Source organism: Dipteris shenzhenensis, chromosome 1, assembly GCF_047967505.1.
Source record: "Dipteris shenzhenensis isolate YYH24624 ecotype China chromosome 1, Dip_SZ_1.0, whole genome shotgun sequence".
NCBI lineage: Eukaryota > Viridiplantae > Streptophyta > Polypodiopsida > Gleicheniales > Dipteridaceae > Dipteris > Dipteris shenzhenensis.
In genome coordinates, this window is record NC_141596.1 from 53,187,665 (window position 1) to 53,201,458 (window position 13,794).

Consider the following 13,794-nt stretch of genomic DNA (forward strand, 5'->3'; position numbering starts at 1 on the left):
CCACCGTTACTCCCGTGGGACGTATCCCGGGTCTAAACAATGACGGGAGGTCCCCCAGAGTGATCTGTGTGTCCCCTTGATGTCTCGTGTGTCGTGCTACGGTCGTTGGGTCGAGGTCTCTGTCACGTCTGTGGCTAGAGAGTGGATGATCAATGTCACTCGATGGGAAGAACTCTGTGATCCTGCTCTGAGAGGTGTCTGATGATGTGGCAAAGTCCCGTCGCCTCAGTAAGTACTCTCTGTGTTGGATCCCCTCGTGAATGAAGGCCGCAGGCATCTCTGATTTGGGTAGGCGAGGAATCTGGAAAGGAGCCCCGAGCCGTCTCTGAAGAGGTAGTGGTAGCGACCTCGGATCTCGTAGTACACTGGGCACCTGAAAATAAAATGCTCCTCCGAGTCAACCTCTTGATAGTTGCACAATATGCATAAGCGATGCTTCCTAGGAATCCCCTCTGCTTTGCCGCTTTCTGTGCAGAGGCGGTGTGATGATACCCAAAACTGTCTGATGGAGATCCGTAGTGAGTGAGGCATATGAAGCTCAGTGTACCCCGGTGGTGTGATGAATCCCTCCTCCGAAATACGAAGACAATAATCTCTGTAGAAACTCAGCTTCACTGGAAGCTCCCTCGGCTCCAACCAGGTCCTAAAGGTGTGTAGCTGTAGGAGATTCTCTCGAATGACCTGGTTGGTGTGTGGCCCAATTGTGATGGTGGGTGGGAGTACCGGAGGGGCATCTAAACTGTACTGAAAAGGAGGTATCCTATCGATGTGGAACCCTAGTCTCACAAACCATCTGTGAGTCCATGCATATACTAGCATCGCTCGTCTCCCTCTGCTGCCAACCTCATGGAGGAATCGAGAGCCAACCATGGCAACCTCTGTCTCCCTGATGTGCAGTCCCCATATGACTGCCTCGAAGCTGAGAGATGCTGTTGCAGTTCCAGAGGTGCAGAGAGAGGCTGAGGGCTGGAACTGTTGAGAGAGAAATTACTGCAGTAGAGAGAGAAAGTGCTGCAGTAGAGAGAGAAATACTGCAGCAAGAGAGAGGAGGGTGCGGTTGCTGCCCGCAGGCTGGGAGAAGGAAAGGGGAAGCTGTTGCTGCTCTAGAAATGCTGAGAAGGGGCAGATCCTTGAAGAACAGGAGCTGAAACTGTATAGAGAGAGAGTGTGCTGCAGTAGAGAGAGAAAGTGTTGCAGTAGAGAGAGAAGATGCTGGAGAGGAGCTGGCTGAACCTCAAAGGGTGGAGGAGGGCTGCTGCATCAAGGGAGAGGAGGGACTGAAATGGATGTTGGATTTTGTGTAGGAAAGAGGGGGAGGGAAGGCCTTCTTTTATAAGCTCAGCCCATTTTGATGGGCTGCATGGGTGACTGTAGGTCCTGCAGTGACAAGTGGTGCCATGGTCCATGCATGGCCCTCCACATGTCCCCCCCCACAGGCTGTCATGTCTCATGCATTGCCATGTGGCTATGCCAAATTTCAAGGCTGCCATGTCAGCATGCCATGTCACCCAAAAACCCTAAAAATACATAGTTGTCAGAATTCAATTTTGATTTCACTGCTGGGTACCTAACAGCTTGTACTATCCAATGACATACTCTAGGGTCACAATTGAGCCATAACTGAGCTCATTAGTTTGTCGTCTAATTTGTATCTCCATGTCTCTTAGCATGCTTCCAGGTCCACACCCAAAGCTTAGGGAGCATTCTCTTGAATGAGTCCTAGGTCGGTATGCAATCTGTGCATTTGATTGGTCCTGTAATTGGGTACTCGGGTGGGGTGCGGTCATCAATCTTGCGGGTCACTAATGCCGATAACCCCAAGCAGAGGGATCCACCCTCAAATGCTAGACCTAGTTCTCATTAACCTAACTCACACAGTAGGAAAAACATTTCTTTTTATTCTTTTACAAGCATGCTTATTGAAATACAAAAAGAAGAATTACCAAACAAGTGGATACATGTTGTGGAAGCAGAGTGACACCGAGTTTGGGAAGCTGGATGGGACTAATTATCCCATATGGAAGGTGAAGATTCGGAGCCGTCTCATGGCTGGAAAACTCTAGAAGCTTGTGACGGGTATTGAAGAGAGGCCGGAGGATGTTCTATACAAGTGTTGAAGAGAGGCCGGAGGATGTTTTGGACAAGAAAGAAAGAATTTTGATTCCAGTAGATGGGACGATCTCGCACCGTGGGAAGAAAGAGATGCCCAAGTCCTAGCCATGCTGATAGGGACGACGGCATGCAGTAATTCCCCACATTCAGATGGCGGAGACGTCTGTAGAGGCGTGGGCCATCTTGAAGGATTTGTACGAAATAGATAACACGTCTTGGATCCTCACTCTTTAGCATCAGTTATACAATTTGGATATGAGTGAGGGAGACAACGTTCATGACCATTTGACAAAAGTCAAGGTGGTGAGGGATCAGCTCGCAGCAATTGGTAGAAGGTAGACTCAAGTCATCTAGCTTTGCTGACACTTCACAAGCTACCTCGAAGTTTCAAGAGTTTCGTGACGACAGTCACTGCAGGACACAGGACCAAGCCTCTCACATTCGAAGAGCTTGGCCCCTTTACTATTGCAGGAAGAGGCTTGAGAGAAACTATTTAATCAATCGGATGAGAAAGCACTCGTGGCAAGGGACAAGCTAGGAAACATCAAGTTCAAGGATTCCAAGGACAACAAGATCGAGGATGCAGAGAAAAAGAAGAAGATAAAATGCTTCTACTGTGAAAAGCTTGGTCATTCAGCTAAGGAATGCCGAAAGAAGAAGGCAGACCTCAGGCAGAAGGAGTCCAAAGCCAAGGAGGAGCCAAAGACTGAATCGGCCAATGTCACTACCGGCTCTCTCTTTATCATTACTGAGTACTGCTTAGCCTACGCTGTTAGCGAAGGCAAGGAAGGCTGGTACGTGGACAGTGGAGCCTCAAAGCACATGTCGAACAGGAAGGAGTGGTTCAAGACCATGGAAGGGATTGTGGCTTGCCAAGTGCTGCCCAAAGCGCTCTGTTTGAGGGGCCTATTTATAGGCCAGGCCAAGTCGGCGTGGTCAGCTATTGGTCGGCCAAAATGGCTGACCCATTGTCTAGAAGGAGGCGCCCTTGCAAGTCAGCCATGCAGGCAGGGGGCCGACCCCCTGTTGGTCGGTTTTTGACAGCCTTGGACAGGGCTTATATAAAGGGCACCTTACTCCTCCATTCCCTCATCCACTGAACTGAAGCCTACACTCACGAGCAGCGTTCTAAGAGGGAGTTCTCTGATATACTCAGCAGTTTTGGACAGCATCCTTGCTGCCTGCCTTGTGCTCATCTGGAGCTTGTTTATCCCACACTTTGTGAAAGAATATAGGCTGAATATACGGGCTGCACTACGCCGTCTACACAATCGGAAGGCACAGGATCATGAAGGACTTTAAACAGAGCATTTCTCACATGGGCATGAGGTCCTGGCCCTGATTTCAGCACGGATGTTCAATCACGCAGTATGCCACCGTTTTCCACCTACCTGGAGCACCACCACCATCGTACTGATACACAAGGCAGGGGACCCCATGGACACTGAAAACCACCACACCCTCATGATTGGTCATACTTTGGCCAAGATCTATGGATCAGTGCTAGAGAGGGAACTTAGCAGCCACACGAAGCTTCAGGGGCAGCGAGCACTAGGACAGGCAGGCTTCCGGAGACAGCACTCTACTTTGGATCACATCTTCACTCTGCGGACTATCATTGAGGAGGCTAGGTCTAGACATCAGAAAGTCTACACATGCTTTGTAGACTTTCGGAAGGCCTTCGATACTGTCCCGTGATCTCGTCTGATCACGAGACTACGTGAGCTACATATCCCGGACTCCATGATCTGGGGAGTCACGAGTCTATACGAGTCTGTTCGAGGGAGGATTCGAGCCCCATGAGGTATATCGGATTGGGTGGACAGTACGATAGGGGTGACGCAGGGCTGCCTCCTCTCCTTGACGCTCTTTGGACTCTACATTGATGAGATCACATCTTTCTTAGACCGCGTCTGGGGGGGGGAGGGTTCGCCACTGGCTGATCTCATGATACAGATACTGTTATATGCAGATGACATAGTACTCCTATCATCATCAGCAGAGGGCTTACAGACAGACATTTGGATGCTTGGAGGTGTTCTGTAGAGAGAGGGACTTGATAGTCAACCTTGGGAAAACCAAGGTTATGATCTTCAACACCTCACGGGCAGTGCTTCACCGACATAGTTTCACATACAGAGATGCCCCAGTGGAGATAGTGCAGTCCTATACATATTTGGGTGCAGTTTTCTCAGGACCCCTCTTCATGATGACCCACGTTGCTAGAACACGGCTCACACGGGGACGGGGCGCATTGGCCCATTTGGAGAGAGAGTGTTTCCAGGCCCACTTCTAGGACCCTCCGATGAAGGGTTGGCTTTTTGACACCCTTGTCCGACCGACGGCCATGTATGCTGTACCCTTTTGGTTGTGTGACCTCCCGATAGCGGAATGGAGGACATTTGAGAGGCTGCAGGTTCTCATGGGCTCCAGGATAATTCGGAGTAAGCCCTCAGTCCCACATGAGATCATAAAGGCAGAGTTCATGATGACACCCCTTCAGATTGATGCCATCTTCCAGACAGTGACATACATCCACAGAGTTTGGGCCCTACCTCACTGGAGACTATCGAGAGTGGCCTTACAGGCTTCCATACGCTTGGCAGGAAGCGGCGCAGACACCTGGTATGCACGCATAGGCACATGGCTGGCGAGGCATGGTATTTATCTAGATAGGCTCCCCTCCTTTCAGTACAGTATGGATGCACCCCGACTCCCGCGTGACGAGATCAGCCGTATCATATGGCTAGATCTCCTACAGCTTTACACTTCACGGATATGGGGGGGGGGACCACTTCCTAAGATGCAGTTCTTTTGTGACCACGTCCTAAGAGTATCGGAAGATGGGTTTATCATCAGGCCACTTTACCTTGAGGACAGAGGGGTCTCCCACGCACTCAGGATCGCCATTGGGCAGATGCGAGTCTCCTACCACCAACTTAAGATTGAGGCCGGACGTGCCGCACGCATACCCAGAGAGCAGAGGATATGTATGATATGTGATATGGAGACAGTTGAGACTGAGGAGCACTTTCTGTGCATCTGTCCGGCCTACTATGAGATACGAGACGCTACCACTGCCTATATCAGGAGGGGATTGGATTTGGCCCACTCTCGCGATTGATACATTTCGAGGACCAGGTGTGCATAGGGCTCTACTTGATGGAGATGCGCCGACACAGGGAGACCTTACTGAAGCAGCTTCGAGCACAGCAGACACCAGATGAGTCACAGGTTGTAGGGCAGACCCTACTCAGAGGTAGGTCACGGATTTTTATACATTTGAGTCAGTCCCAAGACACAGTGGGATCGAGGAGGAGGAGATAGCTGATACGAGGACAGCATGGCTCAGCCACTGACGACCACACACGATGCGCATAGCTGCTAGACTGCGCACCATTGAGATATGACCCATTGCGGCCCTCCTCAGAGGAGACCGCCAGAGGCGTGGGATCATAGTAGATATAGCCCGTCGGGTCCTCAGATCGAGACGATCGTGTCCACCGCTGCCACATGAGACTACTCGACAGATACAGATCCGCGACATCTTCACGGCCCATAGGAGGGAGGCTCTGATACCAGGCATTGGATCCTGATATTGGGCCCCAGCTTGAGCTTCAGCTCAGTTGGAGAATTTGAGCTTGAGTTCTGAGTCCGAGCTAGGAGTTCTGCTTAGCTTAGTTTTCAGCAAACGGCCCTAGTGCGCCCTTTTGCATCAGCCCTTGGTGGCATGTATGAGTTTCTTTTTTTTATTATACTGTATCACTCTGTCCCATAGGCCTGCGAGGTCTTCCGTGGACGTTAATATATCTTTCTTTCTTTCTTTCTTTCTTTCTCTCTCTCTCTTTTATGCTGGTGGAGGAAGGTTTCATAGTGTATGTGTGATCATCTATTTAAGGTTTCTGAGTGTTGTATGAGTTGAGATCGGAGTGAGAGGTGTGAGAGATTCTATCCTCCTATTTTCAATACCTCTCCTGCCTCATACGTAGGCTGCAAGGGGCCCATATGAGGGACAACCCTCCTGCAAACACGCCAGGCTCTGGGTGACCGTAGGCTCTGGGTGACCGACCTCTACCATACATGAGGCCCCACCACATGGGCTGCACACAGCCATAAAAGGGGGTGCTCCCCTACTCTATCCTCAAGTGGGCCGGGCACACCCACACCAAGGCCCTCTCTCTGTGTCCTATCCTAACGTCTCTCTGGGCATGCACACCCACAACAAGGCCCTCTCTCTGTGTCCTATCCTAACGTCTCTCTGTGTAGGCACACCCACAACATAGGCCCTCTCTCTCTACGAGATGTTGACCTCCAACATCCCCTCTCAGCTTCTGGATGGAACACAGATACCAAGGAGTTGGGTTTGCCACGGGAACAACTGGAGAAATCCATCATCTGAACTTCATCGTTGAAGACCGCCACAGGTATTGTCAAAGAAGCCCCCTCTTGGCATGAACCGCCTTAGCATGATCACTAGAAACTTGGTACTGCTGCTCCCAGGCCACAGGTGCTAGATAACCCTCCTCTGGTCCAGTATTGGTACAATAACTTGTGTGGTACAACAATCCAACTGTTGGTACTGGTACGTCACTCCAACAGAAGGTACTGAAACAATAATCCAACTGATACTGGCCTCAGTGCAAGGTCTGCTTCTGTGCATGTGCACTTGTATCTCAGAGCAATACAGCCCCCTCTGAAGCCCCCTCTCAAGTGATCTCAGCCAACATGGTGGGGGAAAACCTCTGCTATAGAAGACTGCTCAAGAGCTCACAACACTGATAAAAAGGAACTAGAATGAGATGCATGAAACGGAACTAGAATGAGATGCATGAAACGGAATGAGGGGGACCTGTAAATAGCCCTTCACCCTCCTGGGTCGGCTGAGGTAAGCCAGTTGACTCACCTGCTCTAGATAACCGACTGTAGGCCCCTAGGGGGCCGACCCCCTGGCCTATCTCTAGGGCTCCACAAGGCCCTATGTATGGGGCTGAACCCCTGCTCCAAAGAGACTGATTGCTGGGCCAGCAGCTGCCCTAGGTGGCCGACTACCTGCTGCTCCATATAGAGGCTGCCAGGCTGCTCTACAAAGGGCTGCAGCCCTGGCTCTAGGCCTGACTGGGCTGCACCACCTGGCCGGCTCTCTCCTGCCTCATATGAAGGCTGCAAGGGGCCCATATGAGGGACAACTCTCCTGCAAAAGTCTTGAAGAATTGACCATGTCTTGATTCTTGGCCATTGAATCCTAGAAGTGTGGATGATGTTTGTTTCATGGCTTATATTTGATAGTGAGTTTGCTCCCTTTCTCTTGCATGGAGTGTAATTCTATTGCACATTTATGGTTTCCAAATTCCAAATTAAAACTGCAAGTGTGGTTACTAGATTATAAACAATAAGGAAGATTCACTTTTTGCTTTTGCAGGTTATTGCAGGTCTTCAAAATTTTGATGAAGAAAGAGTTGCTTCAGTGGTTATTGCTGCAGAGAAGGTAAGAGCAGTTCATTTGTTTTGTTTGTTGAGTGTGACAACTAGACATGCCTGGTAGTAGAAACATGCGTCCCATACCATGACCTCCTACACTAGGTCCTAGTGAGGTCTATATCTTGGGAGTTACTTTATTGAAGATCCCTATACAGACCCTTCCTCAAGATTTCTGCATTCCTGCAAAGCTGAGGTGAATTGCAGTTTTTAAGAGCAGATTTGAGTAGCATGGATGAGGCGTTTTTTATATGCTTGAAATTTAGATGCTACAAAGTGAATTTGACATGTTTTTTGGTTATTTCATGCTTCCAATTGTGGCATTATTTCACACGTGTTGATTGGAAGCATTTGAAGATGATCTGGAGCAGGGAAATTCCACGCATGAAATTTTGGAATAAATTTGCAACACTTTGGCACGTTTGTAGACTGCAAAGCTTGAATGTTTGATTTTGCATTTGCAAGTCTCTAGATGGTGTATTCAGCACATGGGTTGCACATTGAGCAGGTGCAACAATGCAACACTTTGATATCTTTCGTCAAAACTGAATTTCTCTAATTGCTGGCTGACGAAGGGAGAGGGAGATGCAAGCACACAACACACAGAACTAGGGCCCAAGACCAATCGGCTAGAACCCCCCATAAGCTTCTGTATTGCTTGATAGAAAACTGAGTACAACATCTGCACATTATGAAGCTCTTTGTTTCAAAACGTGAGACCCCCAAAAGCATTACATTCCCTTTCATGGGAAAGCAGGGAGGGGTGCTTCCCAAATCGGCAACCCATCCCCTTACCCACACTTGCTTATCCTAATTAGTCCACATGCCATGGGTGAGGTCCTTCTAGAGCCTTCCAAGCCCGTGGTCACACACCAAGGTGAGCTCCTCCTTGTAGGCAGCTTTAGCCCCTTAAAAGTAGGGCAATTCACCCCTCTTGTACGTGCAACAATTAGATGTAGCACACAACCATGGCACCCATTAATTGTTAGGTCTTGCATGCAATAGACTGTCCTGGCGTCTTGTCACGGGGGCGTGAAATTCTAAGTACTTTAATGTACTAGAAGACTGTGACAACTTTGGTTTTAAAAGTCCAAGCGTGGGCTTAATAATGTGTAATTAAACGCGGCATGGTGCCTAGCACATAAGCGTAATTAATCCCTAGGCCCAAAGGTATTCCAAGGAATTAAAAGAGTGGTTGTTAGAAAATGATGATGTGGCATTTTTAATGGCCTCCCTAGAGGGCCATGTACCTTCAGTGGCCCCCCTGGAGTTCCAGGTGGCTCTAGTGCCTTCTACATGCTCCTTTGCCATTCCTGGACCTTCTTGGGCCTTCTAAACTTCTCATGTGTGGTTTTCTCTCTCATCTTCTCCCTTTGTTGAGATTTTGGATTGGATTTTCATCCTCCTTCAGTTGAATTCCATTTTTCTTCATAACTCCTCACTCGTTTGGATTCCTCGACTTCCGTTTGGCCCGATGGCTTCCCCTCTGCCTCCCCTTCGCAGTGTTATGCTTTTCCCTCCGTGTGTTTGGTAGAATGGGCAGAGTTGAGCACTTCTTTTCCTGGTCAAATTTACAAAAGTGGCTTTTTTTGGACCTTTTTGCTTCTACAGCCTCCTGGGCCTCTCCTCTTGCAAAGCTATAGCTTTCTGTTGAATTTCGAGTGGTCCCACGCACTGGTTGACTGGTTTTTCTCAGTTTTGGAGGACTTTTCGGCGATGAAACTTCCCCAAAACCTTCTCAATGCATTCCTCTCTAAAGCACGCTTCTTTTGAGCCTAAGAACTCCTACTTCTTCGCGACAGAAGTGCTTCTTTTCGCATTTTTCAGTGGAATTCTTGCTGGTCGGCTCTTGTAAATGCTCTTTCTTCATGCCTTTGCACTCCTCTTTGGCTGAGAATGCAATTGGGCATTGGCTACTATGTACTCTTGGCGATTGAGGACTTGGTTCGAGTTTTCAAGGCTTGGTGAGTTGTGATTTTGCTGCTACAATTTCTTTTTGTCATAAGCTATTGGTTGGCCTCGTGTGCCGTCTCTTTCTTGGTTCACAGGTGCTGAGGCAGTGCTACATGAGCCATTCTTTGGTTGGGTACTTTGCTGATTTTATTTTGGAGCTTTGAAAAGCTTTGTGAATGCCATCTGGAAACCACTCAAAAAGAGTGCAGCTGGGGTGCAGTGTGATTGCACTTGGACAGCCAATGGAATTGCACTCAGAAAAGAGAATGCCTTTGGGTTGAGCCTATGGGTTAAGTGCACTTATATGATGGTGTTCTATGCTTGAAAGCCTAGCGAAGGCTCAGTGAATTGGGGCTGCATGCTCAGTTGCAGGGAGGGTCTCCCAGATGCAACTTGTAATCATTTCACTGTGAAATATAAAGAAATACCGAAAGGGGCGCCACGGTGTTTGGGGCTAATCGGGTGCACTTGTCTATGTTTGTTGAGCAAGGGCATTCTAGCCTCCATCCCTTTTTCAGTGGTTTTGTTTGTGAACAAATGGGTAAATGCCAAATGGTGATCATGCAATGATTAATGGTTGTGATATATGCTTTGTGAGCTGTAAATAAGTGTTGAAGTGATTAAAGGTTTAGTTCCACTGCCCTCTGAGTGATTAGAGGCCGGTTTCATTTGTTCCATTGCCGGGATACCACACACTCTTTCTCAAGAGGTGGGCCTCGGTAGTTTGGTGGAAGGATATCTTTGCTGCACTTTTTGAAAGCTGAATATTACAACCATAAACATGGTGAATACCCATAAGCAAGAGAGCTCCACAACTCCTCAAAGGAGAAGGTAGGAAAGCCTTAATGATCCAGCTAGTGTACAACTGCAGGGAGCACAACAAATGCTTTTTGAGTAGGCCACACATGAAGCTACAACTGAGCTCAACGGTGATACTAGTTCTAGCAGTGAGTCAGATGATGCTACTATGTTGAATGCACAGCTTGCAAGTGCAGTGATTGCTTTGACTCAGCTGACTCAAAATTTGGCTCAGATTGTGCAAACAAATGCCAAGAAGAAGAAGAAATCAAGAAAGCACAAGCACGGAAAGAGTGAGTACACACATGCATCAGCTTCTCATGGCGGACCACACACTCATGCATCAATTTTCCACGAGGGACAGCCATAAAAAATGACTCAGAAAGTGACTTTCAAGAGAGAGGAATCCCCCAAAAGAGCGCTTGAGAAAGAGGTACAAAAAGTACAGCCAGTGCAACAGTATGAGCAGCTAGCACAAGGCCTTGGTTTGGGTACTTCTACTCCTCAAAATAATAATGTGCAGTCCATAAATGTGGCTCAGCCACCTCAGCCATATTTGAGGCAGCAACCTGAATATTTTGGTACAGATTCTATCTTTGATGCTATGTTGATTTCACCGCCAACTGGGCATAGAAAGCAAGCCATGTATGACAATGTGGGAATGCAGCCAGGCATGCAAGCCATAGCATATGCTCCCATGCCTAATGTTCAGCCAAGCATGGCTCTACCTAGTGAAGGGAATGCTGCAAAAATACAGCCATCTTTGGGACAGCCAATATCAAATGTATATAAAGAATTTAAGGATGGTGGTTCTCATGTCAAGTTTGAGACATATAATGGAGTACAGGACAGGTACAATGCCCTCACATTCCTTCAACAGTTTGATGTTGCATTTCTTGGGGGTTTGTTTACAGAAGCATCCAAGATGAGGAAGGTTGCCACATTTTTGAAAGGCAATGCACTTAAGTGGTACACCAACCTTATTCTTCATGGAGATGCACTTGCTACTTGGTTGGAATATAAGCAAGTGTTCTCTTCTACTTGGCTTACTCCAACTTTTGAAGTTGAAGTACTTTCACATTGGCATGACTTGTCATACAAACCTTGCAAGAATCTTGATGATTACACCTAGAGGTTTTGGGATGTTTTGTTGTCATTGAGCTCTTATAGGCATGTTTCTTTGAAAGAGCAAATAGAGAGGTACTGTTGTGGATTGCCTAGTGAGCTACGTGATTATTGCATCAAAACCAAGGTGGGTTCTATGACTCAATTAATTGAGAATGCAAGGATAGCATATGCATGGATGCAGGAGAAGAATTTAGGCTTTATGGACAGCAAGAAAGAAGACAACAAACGGGCTGCCAAACACGAGGATAAGGACATCAAATCTGAAAATAAAAATTATGGCAAACGACCGTTTCAAAAGGGAGGAAAAGCCCAATTCAAAGCTGGTCAAAGGTGTGGACAGCCTAATAAACAACCCTGTACCAAGTTATTTGATGAAGAGAAAAAGTCACTCATGGAGCAAAACAAATGTTTTATATGCAAAGGAGAGGGACACTGCTATTATGATTGCCCATCCAAGAAAAGAGACAGGTCAGATGATGATAAGAATGGTGATAAACAGGCTGATCGGAAGGGCAAAAGGCCTAAACCTTCCGCAGGACTTCTTCCAGATGTGATTGGGAGTTTGCCACATTCACATGATGAAGAGGAATGAAAAAGACTGAGATGTGCAGAGCATGGGGAAAAATCAGAAATGAGAATTGTTTATTTTTCTTTGATTTTGGGGCAAAGGCGAATTTCATAACTCCTGATGTGGCAGGAAGGCTTGGCATCAAGCCTGAGGAAATGGGGCCATCCGGCATGTGTGATATGGCCAACCCTGAACTCAACACACTTGTCACTCCTATCATTGGCAAGTTGAGGATGCATATCCAGCAGAGGAGTTCTACATTATGCCTTTGCTAGAGTGTGATGCTTTGCTTGGGATGCCTTGGATGTACAGGGTGGGGGCTGATGTACAGATGAGAAACAAGAAGATTTCTTTAACTCATAGAGGCAAAAATCATGTACTTGATTAATACAGCCGAGTAATTCTCCTTATTGTTCCCCTGCGTTGCTTGTGCAAAAGAAGGATGGCAGTTGGAGAATGTGTATTGATTATAGGGCTTTGAATAAAGTCACAATTAAGGACCGTTTTCCAATTCCACGCATTGATGATATATTGGATCGGTTGGAAGGTTCCTCAATGTTCAGTCGTATTGACCTTAAAAGTGGATACCATCAGATAAGGATACGGCCTGAAGATATCTACAAGACTGCCTTCCGCACTTCATTTGGCTTATATGAGTTCCTTGTGATGCCTTTTGGTTTGACTAATGCACCTGCCACTTTCAATAGAATGATGGACATAATTTTTAGAGCACACAGAAAGTTTGTGGACACTTTCTTAGATGACATCATTGTGTTCTCTAAAAATGAGCAGGAGCACAGGAAACACCTCACTATTGTGTTTCAAGAGTTGAAAAGACACAAGCTGTTAGTAAACACCAAGAAAAGTGAGTTCTTTATGCATGAGATTCATTTTCTGTCATATAGTGTCAAAGGATGGAGTCAAGATGGATCCTGCAAAAGTTGAGGCCATAAGGAGTTGGCCAATTCTGAAAAATCTGCATGAAGTCAGAAGCTTCCTTGGGTTGTGTTCATACTATTGGAGGTTTATAAAGTACTTTGCAGAAATTGCTTCTTCCTTGCATGCTTTACAGAAGAAAGCTGTACCGTTTCGGTGGGGACCAAAGGAAAATGCAGCTTTTGAAGAGCTGAAGCAAAAGTTGTGTTCTGAACTCGTTATTATCTTGCCAGATCTTACAAAACCCTTTGCTGTAACTTGTGATGCATGAGGGAACAGCATAGGAGGCACTTTGATGCAGGATGGCAGAGTGGTTGCATATGAGAGTAGAGTTCTCAAAGATGCTGAATTGTACTTGCAGACATATGAGAAGGAAATGTTAGCGGTGATACATGCTTTGACCACATGGAAACATTACCTTCTTGGAGCTGATTTTTATGTGCAGACAGATCATCAGTCACTTGGATATTTTCTCACGCAGAGAAAATTATCTGAAAAGCACATGAGATGGGCTAACTTCCTCTCAATGTTTCATTTTCAAATTGTACATGTGCCGGGTAACAAAAATGTCGTGGCTGATGCACTTTCTAGGAAACCACAGCCTGAAGCAGTCTCCAAGAAACCCAGTGTTTCAGCAGTGAGCATTGCTTACAACAATGTGTTAGATGTGATGAAAGATGAGTATGTTAATGATGCTGATTTTTCAACTATTTATGATCAGCTTTGTGATGGTCAAAGGCATGATCACTATATGTTGAAAGAGGGTTTCATTTTGATGCATGGACAACTCTGTGTCACTAATCAGATGCGACAGAAAGTCATAA

At 46.9% G+C, this 13,794-nt stretch overlaps 1 protein-coding gene across 2 annotated transcripts in view; it reads left to right on the plus strand.

Moving 5' to 3' along the window:
- Nucleotides 1-13,794, plus strand: part of LOC147906026 (uncharacterized protein ycf23-like) — a 61,415-nt gene that overhangs the window by 5,179 nt on the left and 42,442 nt on the right. For both annotated transcript variants that reach the window (XM_087382740.1, XM_087382731.1), the window contains exon 2: nucleotides 7,532-7,597. In XM_087382740.1, the coding sequence (XP_087238866.1) occupies nucleotides 7,532-7,597 (66 nt within the window). The remainder of the gene's footprint in view (nucleotides 1-7,531; nucleotides 7,598-13,794) is intronic.